At 38.0% G+C, this 24152-nt stretch overlaps 1 protein-coding gene across 5 annotated transcripts in view; it reads right to left on the bottom strand.

The window, feature by feature from the left end:
- Window positions 1-24152, bottom strand: part of KANSL1 (KAT8 regulatory NSL complex subunit 1) — a 172901-nt gene that overhangs the window by 28733 nt on the left and 120016 nt on the right. For 4 of the 5 annotated variants that reach the window (XM_070773676.1, XM_070773678.1, XM_070773675.1 and 1 more), the window contains 3 exons: window positions 18152-18256; window positions 8446-8558; window positions 7456-7651 (listed from right to left, as the gene is read on the bottom strand). In XM_070773676.1, coding sequence (XP_070629777.1) covers window positions 7456-7651; window positions 8446-8558; window positions 18152-18256 — 414 coding nt within the window. The remainder of the gene's footprint in view (window positions 1-7455; window positions 7652-8445; window positions 8559-18151; window positions 18257-24152) is intronic. The other variant, XM_070773677.1, reaches the window with a different exon arrangement.

A 24152-nucleotide genomic window follows, 5' to 3' on the forward strand; every position in this document is an offset into this window, starting at 1 on the left:
AAATGTAAATAAGTAATTAAGTATGAACTTAATGACTAATTTGGGAGGGACTGAAAAGATAACTAAAATAATAAAAACAAATTACAGATAAATAAATTACTGACACAAAAACTGAAAACAAAGAGATGGAAAAGGATGTATCTAGCAAGTGTACTTACCAAAGAAACCCATTTAAAGTTAAAGCATGAAGAGAGATCAAAAGGGAAACAACATAATGATTAACATGAAGAAGAAATAACAATCATTAACTAGGATGTACCAAACCAGCCATCCTAGAACTATATGAACACATATGAATAAAAAAAAAATAGAAATGAGGATGGGGAAACAAGAGAGGTGGTTTAAGGGTATAAACTGACTACTAGTTGATAAGTCCTGGAGATCTAATGCACAGTACAATGAATTATAGATGATACCACTGTATTATTAGCAACAAATGTGCTAAGAGACTAGATCTTAATTATTCTCACCACAAGAAAGAAATGACAACTATGTGACATGATAGAGGTGTTAGGGTTAGCTCAGGCTATAATGGCAATCAAATTGCACTGTAACTGGCACAATACACATAGCGAACAGATTTCAAGCAAACCAACAGAAGGCAGACCAAAGGATACAGAAGATATGAACACAATAAGTCAAAGATATGAGTTAAATTTAGAACCCTGAAGTCAAGAAACAGGATACAAATATACACACCCACACAAGCAGTGCCTTTTAAGGAAATGTGGACTATTTTACAAAAGCTGAACTAAAATTATGTATATCAACATGGAGATCTTGAAAACACAATACTGAATTAACACACCCCCCCCCCAACCAAAAACACACACCAAAAAACCAAAACCAACTTGCAGAATATGTACAACATGACAGCATTACTGCATTTTGTGCTCTTTGGTTACCTCTTTCTAGTGGCAAGAAAGAAGATAAAGGAGATAAAAGAGAATAAAAGGACCACTGGTGATCTATAACTTTCTTTTAATATTAAAAAAAAAAACACACATGAAGTAAAAAAAATTAAAATATTAGCATTTAGCATGGTGCATACATCAATGCTTGTTACACCGGTCTTTATACATCACAGAATTAAAATAAACAGGGAAGGAGGCAGGTAAACCTGTAATTTTTTCTATACAAAGGGAACTTAAGTTCTTCACATAATAAATTTAGTAATACAGAAGAGTGCAGGGGGAATAAAGGAAAGTTCAAGTATTAATATTTCAGAGCAAAGGTATATTAAGTTTGAAAACTGCTGAAATCCAAGAATCAAATTGGGAACAGCACCGATCAGTCTGTCTTGTAGATTCAGAATGAGAAAAGGATTCAACTATCTTATGAGCAGCAACGACAAGGACCAATGGCCAGTGTACTAAGAATAGCGACACCTTCCCAGACCCTATCTCCAAATTCATGTCTGCTCAGAACCACAGAATGTGACCGTTAATTGTAAACTGAGTCTGCATATGAATCAGTTTAATATGAAGTACTACCGGATTTGCTGCTGTTTAGTCACTAAGTCATGCCCCACTCTTTGTGACCCCAAGGACTGCAGCCCACCAGGATCCTCTGTCCACAGGATTTCCCAGGCAAGAATACTGGAGTGGGGTGCCATTTCCTTTTCCAGAGGATCTTCCCAACCTAGGGATCGAATCCACATCTCCTTCCTTGCAGGAAGACCTCTTTGCCGTTGAGCAACCAGGCCTTAAATCCAATGACAGGCATCCTTATAAGGCTACATGAGAACACAGACACACTGGGAAGGTGATCATGTGAAGATGGAAGCAGAGATGGGAACTATGATGCTTCAAGCCAAAGGATGCTAAGGCTGCCTGCAGAAAGTGGCAAGAAAGGATTCTTCCCTGGAGCTTTCAGAGGCCAGACAAGGGTTGACACTGATTTCAATGTCAGACTTCTAGCCTCCAGAACTGGGACAGGAAACTAATTCAGTCAGTTTCTAAGTTTTTCCTAATGATAAATACAAAGTCTAGATAGATAAAATTATTTTTTTAATGACGAAAAAGAAAAAAACAACCAAAAACAAAACCCTTTGCATGGGGACTACAAGTAGAACATTGGAGAACAACGGAAAAGAAAGCAAATCTGAGAAATTCGGAAAAAGAATACTTCTGGAAAACAAGTTCAATAAAGCAATTAATGAAACTTTTGGTATCTCCAAAAAAAAAAAAGAGTATAAGATAACACAGCCTCTATTATAACGTAAGAGAGTGAAGTAAAAGGACAACAAGATGACACAACAAATATAAACTTAACTGTCATTCCTTTGCACTATGGGAGAACCAAAGTGCTGAAGACAGTGAGAGAAAAATTAACAGCTAGCTAACATCTGAATACTTATTTGTGTTCAAAATATGCCAGTCATTTCAGGAATCTAATTTAATGATCACAACAATGTTGTAGAGCAGGTAGTAAGAGCTAGCAAAAAAGAAAAGGGAACAGAAACATATTGATAACTGGTATACTTAGAAGAGGCAACTACAAACTTAAGAGAATAAAAAAACCAAAGTGTCACCACATTTTTTCTATAACAACAGAAGGAAACAGGGGTACATAAAAAACACTCTGAAGCACAGTCTGGTGCAGCGCTGCAATGGTAAAAATATTCTGTATTAGTCATATGACTACTCAATACTTGAAATGGGGCTGGTGTGGGTGACGTACTGAATTTTTTAATTCTAATTTTAAATAGTTACATGTGGACAGTGGATATCATATTGGACAGCATAAGAGTAAAATCAGTTACCAATAAAAAGCAAAGAAACTAAGACTGGCCAAAACAAAACACAATAAATAATTGTTCTCTTCTGCCTACCAAAAGACACAAGAAAGAGTTCTGAGGGACAAAAATGATGATCTAAGAACAAACTGTTGTTCAAATCACTGAAGAGCCACAAATTCAAATTCAAAACTCACACAAAGAAATTCCCTCCTGGTCCGCTGGTAGAGACCCTGAGCTCCCAATGCAGGGGGCCCAGGTAGGATCCTTGGTCAGGGAACTAGACCCCACATGCTGCAACTAAGACCCAGTACAGCCATAAAAAAGGGGGCATATGAAGATATTCAACACATGTTGAAATGTTATAATCAAAACCATCCTAAATAAGTATACTTGTATGTTATTTCAAAAATCATATAGAAAACAAAACATTAAATTTATTTAAATTTAATGTGAAAAAATGCATACAACTAAATGAGAAAAATTCATACAACTAAACATTAGTATTAAGAAAAGTAAAATGAAAGACAAAAAAACTATTGGAGACAGGAGTCACAGTCACAAAGAGGATATAAATTTATTAAACTGTACTAGACAGTTTTTAAAAAATCAACACAACAGACCACAAACATAAGCAGAAACTATAGAAACATTTTGACCAAAATGCTATAAAAATTAATAGTTAATAATAAACGCTTAAAAAGAAAAACTAACAATTTAGAATCTAAAAACTCAATTCTTAACTCCTGGGAAAAAAACTAAAAAACTCAAAGGCAACTTACAGATAGCAGAAAAAACACTTCCTTCCCACATCAAAGGCTGTGGAATGCTATCCAAAACTACACTCAGAAGAAAACTCAAAAAGTTAAATGCTTTTGTTCTTATGTAACAAAGAACAGAAAATAAATTAACCAAGCATTTGAATAAAGGCAGAGAGGGTGGGAAAAACCAAGACCGCAGGAAGAAGGAGTTAACAGCAAAGAACTGATCTTTGAAATGACCAATAAAATAGAAAAATTGCTGACAAGACTGATCAAGAGAAGCCAAATATAATGAAGACCGAGAAGTGGATATTAACTACAGACAGAAGGATATAAAAAGAATGCTTAATAAAAATCTGTATGAGTAAATCTGAAACCATCTGAGAGATGGATAATCATCTACAGAATAGATGCCAATCTCAGTTTCACCTTGAGTTCTAACAAATTTTAAAGAAATTGATCCTTCGTTTAAAATCTTTAAACATTTCCAGAGCACAGCAAACAATGCTGTAAGTGTCCCAATTCATTTTCAGCTGTCCTACATCAAAATTGATAGTGACCTTCTAAAAGTATTGCCATTCAAACCAGAAATGTCTCACTACAACCAATTATTTCTTAACATGGTTCTAAAAGTGAATCCAGACAAGGAAAAGGAGTAAGAAGTATATAACAAGGTGTCATGTTGTGTGATGACAGAAAGCCAACCTAGAAAACTAAGATCAACCAAAAAACACTAGTAGGAAGAGTTCAGAAAAGTGTTCAATTTCAAGATAAATACCTAAAAATCAACATCATTTATAAAAGAACACTAACAGAAAAGATCTCATTTCACATGACCAAAATATCAAGAATATAGATAACACGTAAGAACTGAATGAAGAGATAAAATACTTGGATACATAAAGAAATTCTGTGTTCCCTTAACATTGTAACAGCATTACTTCTCTATGAAGGATTTCCCATTACAAATCCAGTGCAATGGTTATGGTGGAAGCCCACTATCAAAGTAAGGCTCTAGTCACCATTATCTGTTAATCACAGAATATCAGTTCAAAGTATTAAAAAAAATTCTTTGGCTTGAGGACAGTTGGTAAATAAAATATTAGAACTTCTACTTCTTTTATCTCAGCCTTCCAAAATTTTGTATGTGCTTTATAATCCCATACAAGTTTAGAGGCTACTGTTCGAAGCACTGGGTGATTTCTGATCACTCTACCACTAGAAAGTAAGCTCCGTAAGGGCAATGACTTTTGTTCATCAAGGAAACCCAGGTGTCCTGGAACAGACGGGACCCAAAACTGCTGAATTAATTTGCTTGGCAAATCCATCACCTCAAAATGAGAGAGGGCAATATACTTGCTCAGTATCACTAATCAAGGATCCACTGGAGGCACAGGGAGTAACTAAGACAGAGAGAATGGCCTTTGTCTCCAACTAGGGCAGAACTCCAGCGTAACTGCTAAAATCAGCAGATGGTTTATTTCCCAAACAAAAATTACTTCTTTGTCTTATTTCCCATGTAGCTTATTTCTGCATATGTCAGGAAGATTCTGTTTTAGACACTGGCACTGGAACCAAAGGGTCTTTAGTATGCATTGTATGTTTCCCCCTTATTTTAAATACATATATGTACCTTCAAAAGTACACCAGTTTTTAGGCATGAACAGGAAGAAAACTACTGTCAGTAGCAACAAGAAGCCTTGCTACTTCACAGATACAAGAGTCCAGGAGGCCATCCTATAACTTCAGAGAAAGAACACTATTTCTCCATGAGGCAGTGTTGGTAGGTTTTGTTTGTTTTTGTTAAAAGCATCGAGGGCATGGCCAAAACTACTTTCTTATACTTAACAGTAATATACTGTTTTCTTTGCTTTTCCAAAATCAATTCTTTAGCCTTTCAGAAAATAATTTAGATTTATACAACTATTAATAAAAAGTTGACTCAAATGTTAATATGAGAAACCCATCAAATTTTTTTCTGGTAATGCAGACAGTCTGAGGAAGAGGGGAGAGAAACATTTCAGTCTGATAGGTAATTTTCACTAATAATACTTTCCTTTTAAAAAGATCACAGCAAAGACATGCAGTCCAAATGCATACTATAACAAAACAAGTCAAGCACTGAAAATCTGCTGTCCAAATAGTAATCACTGCACCAATTACACGCCTCTTCCTTGTCCTCAGTTTTCCCATTGACAAATATACTGCAATAGCGTTATCTTAAGAAACATCCCCCTCAGTCAAACAGGCTATTTCTCTATTCTCCTTTACAGAAATATTCTCTGAAACTGGTATCTCCGATGATTTGCTCAATTCCTTCCCTCCCATTCTCTCCAGAACCTAATCCAATCAGAATTTCACTCTTCTATACAAAGGTCTCAGGCAACCTTGGCCCCACAAAATTGAATGGTCAAGTCTCAGTCTTCATCTAATTTGATTTGTCTGCAGCATCTAACACAGATGATCATGCCTTCCTTTCTGAAACATTTTCTTCACTTGCCTTCTACGTACCACACACTCTTTGTTTTCCTTCTATCAATACTTCACTAGTCATTCCTTCCCAGTCTCGTCTCTTTCACATCTCCAAGGCTTAGAATGAAAAAATGCGCCTCAAGGCTGAATTCCAACTAGGTTTCCCAGCATTCTCTATTTTCTTCCTCTGCTGCATTTTTCTCCTCAGCACTTAACACTATTGAAAGTGAAAGTCCCTCAGTCGTGTCCAACTCTTTGCAACCCCATGGACTATATATACAGTCCATGGAAATCACCAGGCCAGAATACTGAAGTGGGTAGCCTTTCCCTTCTCCAGGGGATCTTCCCAACCTAGGGACTGAACCCTCTCCCGCATTGCAGGCAGATTCTTTACCAGCTGAGCCACAAGGGAAGCCAAATTTAACACTACAGAACATGCCATATACTTCATCTATTGTTTTATTTACAGAAATTCTTACCCTAGTGAAATAGTGGGTAGAAACAAAATAAAACAATAGATGTTCATGTATTATTTTCTCTTTCTACCCTTTAGATTATTTCACAAGGATAAGAATTTTTGTCTGGCTTATTTTTAGTGTTGTACCCCCAGTGCACGGAGCTCTCTAACAGCTTATTGGAGGAGCTCAAAAATTGTTGTTGTTGAATAAATGCATTAATAAAAATAAAAGTGTTAACACCATCAGACACCATGTACTAGTAAAACTCATCAGCCAGATACCCTGAAGGCAAATTACATACATTTCATTTAATCTTCACACAACCCTATGAGATCTCCAAAGCATTCTGGGGTGGAGTGGGGTAGTAACATGCTCCAAACAAAAACTACTAAATGGCAGTGCCACAATTCAAACCAAAATTTGTCCTCTTCAAAGTTAATGCTCTTAATCACTCTTTTTTTTTTTTAAACTGGAGTACTATTTCACTGGTTTTAGAATAAATCCAACCCTGCTATTTGAAGAGTCGGCAATCCAAAGTTTCCTGTAGATGTAAAATAATTTCCATTTTGTCTGTGAAGACAAACATTCGTTTAGTATCATCAACTTAAGAGATTTTAATGGAGATTCTTATTTAAAGGTAAAGCATTCCACATTGCCATTTTCAGTGAAAACAGTAAGAAGACATACCGCTCTCCTCCATGTAATTGATGGCAGAACTTACAACCTCCTCTGTCCCATTTCTATTAAAAATTTCAAGCCAATTGTTTCCAAACCTGGCTGAGGAGTCACCTAGGAGCTTTCTAGCTTTTTGAAAACGATTCCTAGGCCCAACTCCAGAGCAAACCGAACCAGAATCTCTAGGAAACAGGGCTCAGGAACCTAGTATCCCTTAAAGCTCTGCAGGAAGCCTTGTTAGTTAGCCAAGTGCGGAAAACACTGGTTATATGAACCAAAGTTGGCAAGGACTACTACCTCTATCTGAGCATCTGGCTCACTTTAACAAGGACCAGGTCTCACTGGTACTGACCTTCTTGGAAAGAGGCACAATGCTGCTGGGTCGAACAAGCCTCCGTTTCTTACAGCTCAGCACAGGACGGGTTCGGGCTGCCACACAGGTGCCATCAGTTGATGAAGCAACTAGATTCAGTCGTTGCTTTTTATGCAACTGTTCCTCAGCATCAGAGTTGTCACCTGGAATGTGGTCTGCCAAGACAGGCTGAAGACTACACAAGGGGAAGGAAGAATATTTACTTTACAGAAGATGGAAAGAAACAAAGCCTCTAATATTGGTTCAACCACCTCTACTTGCAAATGTTTACAGACACAAACAAGTGTTCTAGAGCACAGAGATCACCTCTTGATGCTGATGTCTGCTAATCTAAATTGGGATGCAGTGTCTGTGCTTATTTGTAAGGCTCTTGGTGGATGTTACTGTATCGTGTCTGAAAAATGCAAAGGTCAGTAAGTGAAGTCAGGAGGTTCTAAGTGATTTCAGCTTTCTTCAACAACAAAAACATAAAATTTTAAAAGTCTAGAAAATTATAACTGGTAAGAAAATGGTGAACTTTTGCAAATGTTAATAAGCTGCCTGAGAACCAGTTCTACTGGTGAATCTTGCCTATTAGGGATGTGTACTCACTGTTCACTTGCAGAAGGATTCCTTTTCTTTCAAAAATACAAATTTACAGCCTTTAGGAATCTAATCTGTTCTAGAGTAGAGGATTTTACTTCTGGGGAATTCTACAAAGACAGAGCTAATCACAACAATTCACAATAACTTTAGGACTTTCAATTTTTCTCCAAGCTGGGACAATTTTTGGCCAAAGTAACAGGAAAGTACATTAGCATGCTACTTAAAATACACTTGCTACAGTAGGAGGCATGCACAATACTATGAAGTGGTAAGGTTTCTGCTTCTTTAAAGCAGCATTAGTCCTGGCTAGGGATAACTAAGCCTCAAACTCATCTTTTACAAGCCTGATGAGCATATGGAAGTATGCAGAAGAGATAAACTTACGTGTTAATAACTCCATTGACAGGTCTCAATGCTCCACACGATTTAGCAGACAGTGACTCTGAAGGATGACCAGAGGCACCATGGTTTTCCAGTGGCTGAGAAACAGATTCAATCTTAATAGAAGAAAAACAGAAATATATCATCAACATTTAACCAACAGCATTAGCCTGAAAATCAGCACCATTTCATTTAAATGCTGCTGCTGCTGCTAAGTCGCTTCAGTCATGTCCGACTCTGTGCGACCCCACAGACAGAAGCCCACCAGGCTCCCCCGTCCCTGGGATTCTCCAGGCAAGAGTACTAGAGTGGGGTGCCATCGCCTTCTCTGTCATTTAAATGAAACACCTAAAATTTCTCATGAGCAGTTTGAGAAACAACTCATTTGTGGAACACAATTTCAGTATTTCTTGGATTTTTGACTCCTGGGCTGAAGTCTTAACAAATTCCAAATAAATGAGTTTTCTGGCCTTAAAAAAAAAAAAAAAAACCCTCGTATGACTGAGGAAAAAAAAAATTTTTAGAGAAACTAGTTTTTGCTTTGGAGAGGAGAGGTGAGGAATTAAAATATTTAACAGACTAAAAGTAGTAAAGTGCCCACTGAGAAGGAAATGGACTAATGCAAAACAATTACATAGTAACAAGCAAAACAATTACATAGTAACAAGAGTCTTCAAGTTTTCAACCTAAAAGAAGGGTAAGTTCAGTAGCAAGACAATGAAGAGTATATTTAAATGTAGTTAATACCTGCTTAACCTCAGAGTATGTTGGAAGCTTGTTTCTAGAAAACTATACTAAATATATATATATATAATAAAATAAGTAATTAATAAAATGTCAACGAGTAACTAATAACTATCTAATGCTACCAGGTAGGAACTACTGTCTGGATTACACAAATCAAATTCAATTGACTTTCAAACAATTTTTGAATCTGAACTGCATGGGTCCACTTATACGTGGCTATTTTTAAACAGTAAATATTCTATTACTACACAGTACACACTCTGTAGCTGGTTGAATTTTGGTGATGTGGAGGAACCATGGATTGAGTGGGCCGACTATACATTACATGTGGATTAAATCCAGTGTTGTTCAAGAGTCAATTGTCTACGCTTAGAATTTTAAATATAAAATGAAAATAGGGAGGTAGGGGAAAAACTGGAAAATTTCAAATTTTGCTATTTCAAAACAAATGATATTTACTAGGCTAAAAGGGGGCTACCCAAGTAGCACAACTGGTCAAGAATCTTGGCTACCAACGCAGGAGACCCAGGATTCTATCCCCGGGTCAGGAAGATCCCCTGGAGTAGGAAACAACAACCTGCTCCAGTATTCTTGCCTGGAAAATTCCACAGACAGAGGAGCCTATCGGGCTAGAGTCCATGGAGTCACAAAGAGTTGGACACAACTGAGTGACTGAACACACACCACAGGTTAAAAGGGGAAGGGGCAGCCATGAGATGTCAATCACACGAAGCATCTGAGGTATTGGCAATAAAGCCACAGTCCAGTTACCCGAGACGTATCAGAAAATGGCTGTGGTCTGTCTCCTCCCTACATTCAAACTGACTTTGGGGTGTTTTGATGTTCCCTTTCCTGTAACTGCTATCAGGATGTAGCAAAGCCAATATTTTGATGCTGAAATTCTATTTATCAGTATTGTTGAATTTCTTTTTTGATATTTATACCCACCAGGAGAAAATACCAAAGGATCTGAAGACCTGAGAGCAATCTCAAGAAAGAACAAGAGATTGGGAAGCTAATTTTTAAAATTTAATACAAATTATCCAAAAATCTAGATCAAGGAATACAGACAAGACACATGAGTAAACCACAATGAGTAAACACTGGGAGAAAGTGTTCTGTCTTCCCTGTTGATTCCCTATACATTTACTGTTGTACCTTGAACAATTAATTATATTAGTCAACGACACCAAAATCATGGCTCACGTACTCATTGCTTTAAAAGTCACGCTGATTTCCTCTTGGAAAGTATGTGTAAGAGTTGTACTTTGGCCACCTGATGTGAAGAGCTGATTCACTGGAAAAGACCCAGATGTTGGGAAAGATGGAGAGCAGGAGGAAAAGGAGGCGACAGAGGATAAGATGGTTGAATGGCATCACCAACTCAATGGACATGAGTTTGAGCAAACAACAGGAGACAGTGAAGGATAGGGAGACCTGGCCTGCTGCAGTCCATGAGGTCGCAAAAAGTCAGACATGACTTAGCAACTGAACAACAATGAGTTGCAAAGATGTTTGTGTCTTCTGACAAAGTATTTTACTCCCTCTTAAAGTCTATCTTAAAGACATAACAAAATGTCCCCCCAAATCTTATACATAAAGGCAGTCACTGCAATGATATGGATCAATAACCTAAATACTCAACATCTGAGGCATAGTTACAAAATGTGGTATACAAAATAAGAATATTGAAAATAATCATAAGGGTTAAATCCAAAATATTTTTAATAGAATTTTGGTGACTAAAAATGTACATACACAGAAAACAACAAGGTAAAAATAGTTGTTACAGAGGCAGAATAAGACGAACACTGAAGTTTTCTTTATATTTAGATAATATTTTTTAGAGAGAGATAAACCCAAATATCCTCCTGAATGCTAGTGAGGATTTACTATTCAGTGAACACCTCAAAAGGCCCAAACAAACATTAACATTATGGTACGACAAAGAACAAACAATTTAAAAATTCAGGCTGGTGTTAACTAGCAATGTGTAACTCCAGCCATGTTACAGCTTTCCTAGATTTCAGAAGTTCTGCTTTAGATGAAAAAAGTTGCCTGCCAATGTGAAAATGCTGTGAATGTGAACTTTCTGGTACTGATCTAAAGAATCAGTCAACTTTATATTCACCTAACACAATAGCTTTTAGCATTAAATTACAACAGAGATCTGGTTTATACATCTACATGTTTTCACAAAGTCCCACGTTTAAGTAATAGGTTGACTCTCCATTTGATTAAGATTTACTATCTAGGGATTATGGAGAACTAACCACCAATCAAGACACCTGTCGAGACAAAATGTTGCCATTTTTTAAACAAAATCTCATTTCAAAACAAGTTTAACTTTCTTAGCTAATTAACCTATTATTTTTCATGACTACAGATGTATAGTAAATTTAAAGGCCATTAATCTTCAATGTGCATTTTATTGTTTTTCTTAGAGAAACCTGAACTTTACTGGGGGTAATTCAGTCCCCAAATTAAAACAGAAGTCAACAGGCAAAACATTATTTAACACAGAAATGTTAGTCAGTGATACAGAAGCACACAGCAATTAAGAGCAAGAAAGTCAGAGAAGAAATGTGCTTGGATTTCAGTTTCAACCATGTAAGTAAGCGCTAAATATTTCAAAGGGATCTGCTTAGAAACCCTGGGATATTCTACGTGTAATCACCCTCAAGTCCAAAAGCAGGGCACTGGGGCAACTAGGTTCATCATCCACTCTCAAATTCAAAGAGCTTAAAATATTAACCCCAATCCTCTAATAGTGTTTCATCTAGAAAAATACAACTCACGGTCACATGTAATTTTATTTGGTGCTTCTTAAATGTATTCACATTGCCTTAAGAAAAAGGGAACACCCCTTATCTTGCAGTCTGAAAGGCTTCAAAGACAGGGTAGAGGATTATTAACAAACACGTCACAAATATTAAATCCACACACTAACATAAGCTTGACTGTTAGTTACTATTGCAGTGGTTTACATCATTAGTATTTTCAGGACACTAAAGCATGAATCAGGTACTTGTCATCCAATGGGAAAGTGTAAATAGGAGCTGTTACAGAGTTTCTTTCAAGCTTCATGTGATGTTCAGACACACTCTGAGGGTACATGCATCTATGCCAGGGAGAGTAGAAAACCTGAGTGGTATACAGAGTACTTCTGTAAACCCCGCTTTTTTCTAAAGTAGAGCCCCAGGAGACTACCTTTTAGGGCTATCTTAGAGTTAAAGGTAGCAAGGAGGGTTACTAAAGTGATTTTTTCCCCTGACTGAAAGGGTCAGATGTATGGCATGAAATGATTAACACAGCAGTTAGATTCCATTTTGTTATTCCTATAAAAACAGGCATCTGTTTGATTCATTGCTCTATCCTCTTGGCCAGAACAATTAAGTGTCACAAAGAGCCCTTAAAGAAAAACTAGATTAAATTAAGGCTTACTGGGGGTAGGTTTTTCTGGGGTATAAGAACTCATGTCCACTAAATTTCTTTTACTAAAAAGTAGAGAAAGTAAAAGGGTAAAAAAATCAAAAGGCACACAACTTAAAAACACACAATAAACCTCTAGATGTGTAATGCAAGACATATGTGTATGTATCTTTTCTTTAGTCATTTAAGTAATGCCATACCATCATTTGCTTGAAATACCATTTTTCTTTGTCTAGAAAAATTAACAGTTTTGTTCTGGTTTGTTATTACTTTCTGACAAACGTTATCAAGATGGAAAGAAAAGGCTACCTGGATAAAGAGAATTCAACTTTCATTCCCAGGTTAAAATGCTCTCCATCTCAATGATAACCAGCATAGTTTTACTTAAAATAAACAAAATATTGTTGGTCCACAAAGAGTATACCAGTCATTTTCACGAACTAGCACCATGGTCAAAAAATTGTGCTAAAGTGAAAATGGAACTTTCCACCAAGCTACTTACCGAGGCTTCAACTTCTGTATATGTAAAATGTGATGATGTGCCTCACTTTCCTGTCTCTATACTGAGGTTAAAATATAAACTATAATTATATTAAAACAACCTTGAACTATCCATTTCTAAAAATTAAACCAGTATAATACAAGTCCAAAGACTACTAAATCTAATATTTATATTTATCAACACTGTTGAAAATCTTTCTACTGAACAGTAAGAATTTATAAGACTATTTTTGCAATTACTTATTTATCCATAGCCCAATATGCACTAGTGGTAAAGAATCCACCTGCCAATGAAGGAAACTTAAGAGATACAAGCTTTGATCTGGGTCAGCAGACCTTCAATCTGGAAGGGCATTGCAACCCACTGCAGTATTCTTGCCTGGAGAACCCCATGGACAGAGGAGCGTGGTGAGCAACAGTCCAGGGGGTCACAAAGAGTCAGACACAACTGAAGCAACTTAGCAGGCATGCAACTTATTTTAAAAGTCCTAATTGGTCAGAGTTTAATTCTGTGGATCAAATATTCTCCACCCAGTATCTATCCAGAGAGAAAGAGAGAGAATGAGTGTGTGTGTGTGTGTGTGTGTGTGTGTGTGTGTGTGTGTGTGTGTGTGTGTGTGTGTGTGTGTGTGTGTGTGTGTGTGTGTGTGTGTGTGTGTGTGTGTGTGTGTGTGTGTGTGTGTGTGTGTGTGTGTGTGTGTGTGTGTGTGTGTGTGTGTGTGTGTGTGTGTGTGTGTGTGTGTGTGTGTGTGTGTACATGCACTCAGTCACTCAGTCACGTCCGACTCTTGGTGACTCCATGGTCTGTAGCCCACCAGGCTTCTCTGTCCATGGTTTTTTTCAGACAGGAATACAGGAGTGAGTTGCCATTTCCTCATCCAGGGGATCTTCCCAACCCAGGGACCAAACCTGCGTCTTACGCACTTCCGCACTGGCAGGCAGACTCTTTACCACTGAGCCACCTGGGAAACCCCATGCCTCTCAAAAACCCTCACAGGGCCAACGCACCCTTCATTGTCCCTGGCTGACTACAAAACTTCAAGGAAAAGAACCCTGTTCCTGTGTTACCAATGGTAGGAAGATTATACCTTGCATATTTAAAAAGAAAAAGTAACAGTTTATATTTTTGTATGCTTTACTTCTGGGAAAGGTTCACTTGTTAACCCCATCAATTCTACAAAATAAGGAAAGGATAAAAGAATGAGACTTATTTTGCAAATAGAAGCAAACAAACAATGACTGCATTGTCAAAAGCCATAGAAGCAATTCTTTTGGTAAAACAAATAAAAAACTCAAACCTAGTCTTTTAAAATATATATACCCAGTAATTAGCTTTCCTGTAAGAAAGAAGATATAAGGAAATACACATGTATCTTCTCATCTGTGCAGCAGAAATATAGGAAGGAAGGATAGATAGTGCAAAAACTAGTGAAACTGGAAGGAGGCTGGAACACAATGGAAAAAGGTGGAAACAGGAACAGGGCTGCAGTCTCTTGCAAGCTTTAACTCTCAGCACTGCAGTATGTTTCACACACTCAAAAACTAATGAGTATCAACTACTGTGTGTGTGGGCAACAAGAAGTGAAATACTACAGTGACAAAAGAACCTAACTGTATTACAAAATAATTGCACACTCATACTGAAAGGTGTGAAGAGGAAAAGAACTAACATAAGTATAACTTCTGGAAATAGTTATTTTGACTGTGTATCACTGAGCTACTGTACTGTATACAATATTGTACTCTAGTTAGTAAAGATATTTCTCACAGGAGTATAAGATGGCAATTCTGAAACTACTTTATATGGTACTAGGACTGAACAAGTAAGTATCAGTAAGGAAGGAGAAAGAGACTGGTGTTAGATTGGTATGATAAGAAAGGAGGAAGGGATTGGTGCTCGATTGGTATTAGTATAAACTCATGGTTTTGAGTGCATATACAGATGGGTAGATAACAAAATATATATGTGTGTCTAATGTATTTCCTAGCTGTGTTGAGAAGTCTCAGATAGAAGCAATGGCACCAAGTAGCAGTGAGCATAACAAGTATCCAGACTGTGGTCTCAAACATCTGGTCTCCAATACAAAAGAACCAGGGCTGGAATAAGTACAATACAAGATGAGTCCGGGATATTTCTGGGGGGAGAAAGTGAACACTTAAAATACAAGGCGGGCACACTGAGAGGACATGGGCACCAATCTGAAAAGAGGTCCCAGTGCCAAAAGCTGAGACACTTGGAAGTGAATAATGAACAAGAGTAGTACTTAATAATCCATAAAATAAAATTAACAACCATAAAAACATTTCTGAAATAAACTAACCAACTAAATAAACAAATAAATTCTTCCTAGCAGAATTCCAATGAACAAACATGGAAAACAGAAAATCACCATTTAGTCAACACCACAGTAATGACCACTGCAGTAATTTTTGCAGGTAAAATCTACCAGTGGATGATACAACTGTGGATTAAAATATAATAAGCAACAGAAAAATGCACAGCACCCCTCCATGACATAGTCGTTAATTATAAAGGAAAAAATACTAATTTACTGGCATGTTATCACCTTAACCAAGTGAAAAAGCTATCACCACTATCACGTACCCCTAATATGGTACACTGAGAAGGGGACAGTATCACTTTTATGATATTACTACAGGGGAAAAAAAAAGGCATAACCTTTAATGGGAAAACATCTGGTGACTCCAATCTAAGCAACATTACACAAAATAACTTACCAGCACAGTTGGGTCAAGGTCATGAAAGACAAAAACTGAGGTGTTCTCACACACTGGCTGAGATGTAAACCACTATACGGAATATAGGGTTTTGGACCAATTGGGGGATGGGGGCGCGCACACATGCACGCATAAGTGAGAAAATGAGTGAAAGGGGAATAAAATCTGTAGTCTGTATGAATGTTAATTCCTGGTTTTGACACTGAACAATGGCTATGCAAACTGTTAACACGAGGAGAAGTTGGGCGAAGAAACATGCAAGGACCCTGTACTGCTTCTGCAACTTTTCTGTAAGTCTAAACTCAACTTCATTCATATACATATCTATTTGTTTTAGTTAGATTAAATAAAAAACAAGACATGGGGAAAATTTTAAAAATGAAAGAAATAAAAAGTGGTCTTGGAATTCAGAAGGAAAAATTAATTTTGGTATTGGGAGAAATAGAAAAAGGGAAGGAATCATTAAGATGGAGGTCTGACCTAGGCTCTAAAGATACAAAAGATTATGAAAGAACAATTGCTTCATCTTCACTACAGAATTAAAGAGGTAATTCAGACAGCATTTTCAACATCTTTGTAAGTTAAATTCCACCAGTTACCTTAGTTGTAAAAGGCATCAGAGCCGCACGGTCTCCTAATTTCCAGTAAGGTTGCATAATGTTGTACCTGCTCTGGCTGCGCTGTCTTCAGAGTTTGAAGCTACTTTTAAAATTTTAAAGTTGGCCAGCAAATTTGGAAAACTCAGCAGTGGCCACAGGACTGGAAAAGGTCAGTTTTCATTTCAATCCCAAAGAAAGGCAATGCCAAAGAATGCTCAAACTACCACACAATTGCACTCATCTCACACGCTAGTAAAGTAATGCTCAAAATTCTCCAAGCCAGGCTTCAGCAATATGTGAACCGTGAACTTCCTGATGTTCAAGCTGGTTTTAGAAAAGGCAGAGGAACCAGAGATCAAATTGCCAACATCCGATGGATCATGGAAAAAGCAAGAGAGTTCCAGAAAAACATCTATTTCTGCTTTATTGACTATGCCAAAGCCTTTGACTGTGTGGATCACAATAAACTGTGGAAAATTCTGAAAGAGATGGGAATACCAGAACACCTGATCTGCCTCTTGAGAAATTTGTATGCAGGTCAGGAAGCAACAGTTAGAACTGGACATGGAACAACAGACTGGTTCCAAATAGGAAAAGGAGTTCGTCAAGGCTGTATATTGTCACCCTGTTTATTTAACTTATATGCAGAGTACATCATGAGAAACGCTGGACTGGAAGAAGTACAAGCTGGAATCAAGATTGCCGGGAGAAATATCAATAACCTCAGATATGCAGATGACACCACCCTTATGGCAGAAAGTGAAGAGGAACTCAAAAGCCTCTTGATGAAAGTGAAAGAGGAGAGTGAAAAGGTTGGCTTAAAGCTCAACATTCAGAAAATGAAGATCATGGCATCTGGTCCCACCACCTCATGGGAAATAGATGGGGAAACAGTGGAAACAGTGTCAGACTTTATTTTTCTGGGCTCCAAAATCACTACAGATGGTGACTGCAGCCATGAAATTAAAAGACGCTTACTCCTTGGAAGGAAAGTTATGACCAACCTAGACAGCATATTCAAAAGCAGAGACATTACTTTGCCAACAAAGGTCCGGCTAGTCAAGGCTATGGTTTTTCCTGTGGTCATGTATGGATGTGAGAGTTGGACTGTGAAGAAGGCTGAGCACCGAAGAATTGATGCTTTTGAACTGTGGTGTTGGAGAAGACTCTTGAGAGTCCCTTGGACTGCAAGGAGATCCAACCAGTCCATTCTGAAGGAGATCAGCCCTGGGATTTCTTTGGAAGGAATGATGCTAAAGCTGAAACTCCAGTACTTTGGCCACCTCATGCGAAGGGTTGACTCACTGGAAAAGACTCTGATGCTGGGAGAGATTGGGGGCAGGAGGAGAAGGGGACGACAGAGGATGAGATGGCTGGATGGCATCACTGACTCGATGGACATGAGTCTCGGTGAACTCTGGGAGTTGGTGATGGATAGGGAGGCCTGGCGTGCTGCGATTCATGGGGTCACAAAGAGTCAGACACGACTGAGCGACTGATCTGATCTGATCTGACACAACTGCATGAGGGACACTGTGCTGCCCTTTCAGGAATTCAGAGTTTAAGTTATAAAAGGCGATACAGCCACCCTCCTTCAGCCACTGTAAAGATCCTTATTACAGAGAATAAACTGTGCTGAAGCTATACCCCAAATTCTCACTCATTTCCCCCTTTCTGTCTTTTATACTTACCAATTTATCATTCCCATGATCTGTCTTCACCTCAGAACTAAGTGGAAGAAGTAAGTCTGTTGTTGTGTGCTCTGGGGGAGGCGCCTCTCCAAGAACTATCAACCCCTGCAGGGCAGAGAGAAAAACAGCTTAAGTGGTGTAAGTTACAAATTTAATTGGAGTTAATATCAAGAGTTAGGGGCAGGGGATTGATTTGTCAGAGGCCCTTCCTTTATCCTGTGGTTTTGAAACAAAACAGACCACCAGCACAGCTTTGCTCTCCCAAGAGTGACTTCAACAAAAGCCTAGCAATAGCCATGAGTAAGACTCAAACCCAAGCTTCCCCTTTCTTCCAAATCAATGTTCAAACCGACATGGCTTGTAGCATCTTTCCAGATCTGGAGTCTTTTTGAGAATATGGTATCTTATCCTATATCACCAACCAGACTATACCATATTAACAGCAGCAATGCAGTTTTTTCTAGTTAACTTGATCACAAATGTGGCTAAAGGATGACAGAACTAGAAGTACTACAATGAGGAGCTAAACCAACTCTATTGAGCAACCACACCCACTGGGTGACACAGAGGTGTAACAGTCTCTACAGTAAGTATATGAGAAACCAAAAACTTACAGAGTTGTTCCAAACACACATTTCTCACAAGCATAAGCATCACTCTAGATTAGGTTATTGCTCCACAATTTCAAGTTCAGATTTTACATTCATCCCAGATAATAATAAATATAAAAAGAAATTTTAAATGATCCCATAAATCCTTTCCATAGCTGGGATGGGCCCAGCTTGGTTTTAAAGGCAGAAGTTATTTGGTTGGTGTAAAAGTAATTGCTGTTTTTGGAATTGTTGAACTTTGCCATTTGATACTGGAAAACATTCTTAAAATGAATGTGGTTACATTATACATCATTTTAATGTGCATTTCTCGCTTTATGTTTTCTTGCTAATGACTTATCACTTGCTGTTTATTTTATATTTATTTTAGGCTATAGAAATGATTTTAGGTAAAAAGCAAATTCAAGGGACTTTCTTATTCAAGTTCAAAATGGGTTGTAAAGCAGCAAAGACAACTTGCAACATCAGCAACGGATTTGGCCCAGGAACTACTAATGAAAGTACAATGCAGTGATGGTTCAAGAAGTTTTGCAAAGGAAAGCTTTGAAGATGAGGAGCATAGTGGTCGGTCATCGGAAGGTGACAACAACCGACTGAGAGGATCATCGAACCTGATCCTCTTAGGACTATATGAGAAGTTGCCAAAGAACTCAACATCGACCATTCTACAGTTGTTCAGCATTTGAAGGAAACTGGAAAGTCTCGTAAGTGGGTGCCTCACGAGCTAAGTGAAAATTTAAAAAAAAAAATCGTTTTTGAAATGTCACCTTCTCTTATTCTACGCAACAAAAAAACATTTCTTGATTGGACTGTGATGTGTGACGAAAAGTGGGTTTTATATGACAACCGGTGATGACCAGTTCAGTGGCTAGACCAAGAAGCAGCTCCAAAGCACTTCCCAAAGCCAAACTTGCACCAAAAAAAGGTCATGGTCACTGTTTAGTGGTCTGCTGCCCAACTGATCCACTACACTTTCTGAATCCCGGTGAAACCATTACATCTGAGAAGTATGCTCAGCAAATCGAAAAGATGCAATGAAAACTGCATTGCCTGAAGCTAGCTAGCACTGGTCAACAGACTGGGCCCAACTGCGCACTGCACAACCAACGCTCCAGAAATTGAACGAAACGGGCTACAAAGTTTTGCCTCATCTGCCATATTCACCACGTGACCTCCTGCCAACCAAGTACCACTTCTTCAAGCATCTCAACAAATTTTTGCAGGGAAAACGCTTCCACAACCAGCAGGAGGCAGAAAATGCTTTCCAAGAGTTCACTGAATCCCAAACAAGGATTTGTACATTACAGAAATAAACTTATTTCTCGTTGGCAAAAATGTGTTGATTGTAATGGTTCCTATTTTGAGTAATAAAGATGTGTTTGAGCCTAGTTATAATGATTTAAAATTCATGGTTTGAAACCCACAATTACTTTTGTACCAACCAAACAGCTTACTTTGAAAAACAAACAAAACAACACAAATGAATCTTCCACGAACGCACATAGAGGCAGGCAGCATCAGGTATGGCACTGTTAACACAAAGACTGGCCTCCAAGAGACCAGGCTTTGTGTCTTTGGTTCTCTAGTTGAGAAAACAAGGAGATCTGACTGATTAAGAGGCTCTAAGTGGTAAATTTGCATTAGAATCACTTGGAGGAAACCTTACTAAACTACAGCTGCCCAGATCCAACATCAAATCAACTAAGAGTCTCGGGGGTAAGGAGCTGGTTATTCTGTTTTTAAAAAGCTTCCCTGTAAGTCCTAGTGCAAGCTCTGAACTGAAAAATACTAGACTCAATCCTTTGACTCAGCATCAGAATCTCCTAGAGAACATCCTAAAACATAGATTTTAGAGCCTAAAGATTCTGACTGTATCAAGTGGAGCTCCTCAGGTCATTATGACATAGGCTCTTGTGAGCCAATGGAACCAGATGATCCTGTCCCTCGGGTTCTTCCTAATGCAAAAGTCCCTATGAAATAGATGTAAAGGCAATGGCGAGAGTTGGAGGGATGGGGTGTTGGTTAGCTTATAAAGAACAATGGAATTTTACCTCAGCTTGAAAGGAAAACAGATCTCCATCCCCCCCAGCCCCCGCCCCCAGCCCCCATCTCCAGTAAAAGAAACAACAGTTCCCTATTCTGGAATAAGACTATACCTAGCCTATATAGAATATGGGGTACAGACTCCTCAAAAGAGGGAGAGATTATTAATAAAGCAAGAAATATTGGCCCTAGCCTTCAGAATGGGGTTTCTCTGGTTAAAAACTTCTCCTGCAAAGTATTTTCTTGTTTTAATCACAAGCATAAAATAGACTTCACAAACTTTACCATTTCAAAGTAAAAACTGTTAAAAAAAAAAAAAAAAAAGCAATATTTTATTTTGCACAACATTCCCTTCTCAAAATACAGCATTCAACATCTTTGCTGCTTAAAAGCCCAAACCACCTCCCCATTTCCTATGTAAAGTTAGCCCAAACTCATCTTGGTATTCAAAGTCCTCCATAATCTGTCCCCGCCTTATTTAGCTATCTCCAGCTACCTTCACAGTTGGACACTAATCACATTATCTCCTAGAAAATGTCTGAATGTATACGAAGTTGTTGGTGTTGAGAGGTGGGGGTTATAACAAAGTAGTAATACCCATTCACTACCTGTTCTTATGTCTTTGTTCATGCCGATTTCTGCCTTTTTCTTACATTTATCTATCCAAAATGCCATGTATCCTTTCAAATAGCCTGTCAAAGCCAAGTCTCACCTCCTTCCAAGAAAATGTCCCTAGTTAACCAAACCCCTTCCTTATTTTCTGTATCCGCACTGCCAGGCTTTTTAAAGCTTCATGATTTTATTTTTACATCCTGTATATTTAAACCTCATTTCCGGAGCAGAACCTTAGGCCAAATTATGTATTTCATTTATTGTTGCCTCAATTTTCTGCTTAAATGTTAACTAATTGGTAAGGTCTTTGAAGACTTAGATAAAATACAAATATTTTTGTATCTCCCATATTCCCTAGCAGAGTTATACATCAAGAAAGAAAATGTACAATAATTTTTTTTTAGTTTTAAGTTAAAAACTCCATTTAGTGAGAAAATATTAAATTATTAATTAAAGCTAGGAGCCTAAATGAATCTATTAGATATAAAGTTACACCATAAATTTTTCTTAGGTGAGAAGGTAAGTCAAGATAAAACAGACAATATTTTTCAAAGGGAAATTCTTTTCCCTTAAACTACCCAATCATTTCCAAAAAGCATCTGAGAGACTACAAAGACATCCTCCTGCGAAAGCTTTAAAAATCCTAGAAGAGACCATTTATTCTCCATCAAATTCTAGAGACCCAGGGAGGATGCAGGTTGAAGGTCATGTCAATAGGCCAAGGCAAGGCAGAACTAGGGATACAAGCTGGGTTAGATCGATCCAGCAGAGACATTACTTTGCCAACAAAGGTCTGTCTAGTCAAAGCTATGGTTTTTCCAGTAGTCATGTACGGATGTGAGAACTGGACCATAAAGAAGGCTGAGTGCTAAGGAATTGATGCTTTTGATTTGTGGTGTTGGAGAAGATTCTTGAGAGTCCTTGGACTGTGAGGAGATCAAACCAGCCAATCCTAAAGGAAAATCAGTCCTGAATATTCATTGGAAGGACTGATGATGAAGTTTCAATACTTTGGCCACCTGATACGAAGAGTCAACTCATTATAAACGACCCTGATGTTGGGCAAGAAGACAGGAAGAGAAGGGGATGACAAGAGGATAAGATGGTTGGATGGCATCACTGACTCAATGGACCTGCGTCTGAATAAGCTCTGAGAGATGGTGAAGGACAGGGAAGCCTGGCGTGCTGTAGTCCATGAGGTCCCAAAGAGTCAGACATGACTGAGTGACTGAACAACAAAGTTAGAACCAGTTACTCTTTGTTTTTGCTTTCATTCATTCAAATCAAGCCATCATTTCTCCATTCACCAACATTTTTTAGGTGCTGGGGGTACAAGATAAAAGACATATCCTTCTACCCATGCCCACCCCTGCCCAAACTCATCTCTCAAAGTGCTTAGAATTCTAATAGTGGGACAAAGACAATCAACAATATATGAGTAAGTAAAATTTACATAGCCTACTGGTGGTGTTTAGTCTCTAAGTCCTGACTCTTGTGACCCCAGGGACTGTATGTAGCCTGCCCATGGGATTTCTCAGACAAAAATACTGGAGCAGGTTGCCATTTCCTTCCTGAGAAGGAAATGGCATTCTTCCCGATCTAGGGATCAAACATGCATCTCCTGCATTTGCAGAGAGATTCCTTACCAATGAGCCACCAGGGAAGCCGATTCACATAGCCTATTAGAAAGTGTTAAAATGCTAAAAAACTAAAGAATAGTGAGAGAATTAAAAAGTGGCAATAGGTTCTCTTTCGTATTAGGCAGTCTGGGTAAAATGCCCTGAAAAAGTGATTATTTGAAAGAGAAGGAACAAACTTTGGGAATATCTGGAGGAAGAGCAAATGCAACAGTTTCAAGGCTGGAGTCAGCTTTGTAAGTTTTAGGACTGTAAGGAATTTTGTATGCCTGAAGTAAAATCCAAGAGTGGAGTTTGAGTGTGGGGGTGGGGTGGTACAGGGCCTTCAGAGTATTTCAGCTTTTATATTCAGATGGTAAATCACTGGAGTTTCAAGCAGAAGTGGGAAATGATCTGACTTACAGTTTAAAAGGATCAATTTGCTACTCTGTTGACACAAAGATGAGTGGAGAGCAAACAGAGAAGCAGAAAGAACTGCTTAGACCAAAGTGATTGGATTTAGGATATATATATTTGAAGACAGAATCAATCAGTTAGGCAAGTATGATTCCTGGGATGGGATGGAAGGGAGTCAGAGACTCATTCAAGGTTTCCAGCCTCTGCCACAACAATAGAACTCCTATCTGTTGAGAAGTCTTTTCAATGCACGTTAGTTTTAATCAAATCTACTTCTGTAAATATGTACTCAAGTGCTATGCTGATGTAGACACCATTCATATATGCATTCTTTGTTTGACCACCAAATCTATGATATGTTCATTATAGCATACAAAACCAACCATTACATCTTTACACTATACCTCAAACCAAAAAGGATAAAAGCAACTAAAAGGAAGATGGGTAAATAAAAAGTATACAAATAGCTAAAATCTTTTCACTCAGTGAAATAAGTGAATAAATGAGATAAATAATGAAATAAATTTCATTCAGACATTTATTGAATGTCTACAATGTGTTGGGTGGTGTGAAACCCTAAAATAAGAAAATAAATAAAATACATCCCATTCATATGGAGTTTACCTTCATCTACCTCAGACAGACAGGTAGGCAAAGTATTACAATGACAGTGCCCTAACAGAAGTTTATAGAAGGTGACGT

The sequence above is a fragment of the Bos indicus genome, chromosome 19, assembly GCF_029378745.1.
Source record: "Bos indicus isolate NIAB-ARS_2022 breed Sahiwal x Tharparkar chromosome 19, NIAB-ARS_B.indTharparkar_mat_pri_1.0, whole genome shotgun sequence".
Classification (NCBI taxonomy): domain Eukaryota; kingdom Metazoa; phylum Chordata; class Mammalia; order Artiodactyla; family Bovidae; genus Bos; species Bos indicus.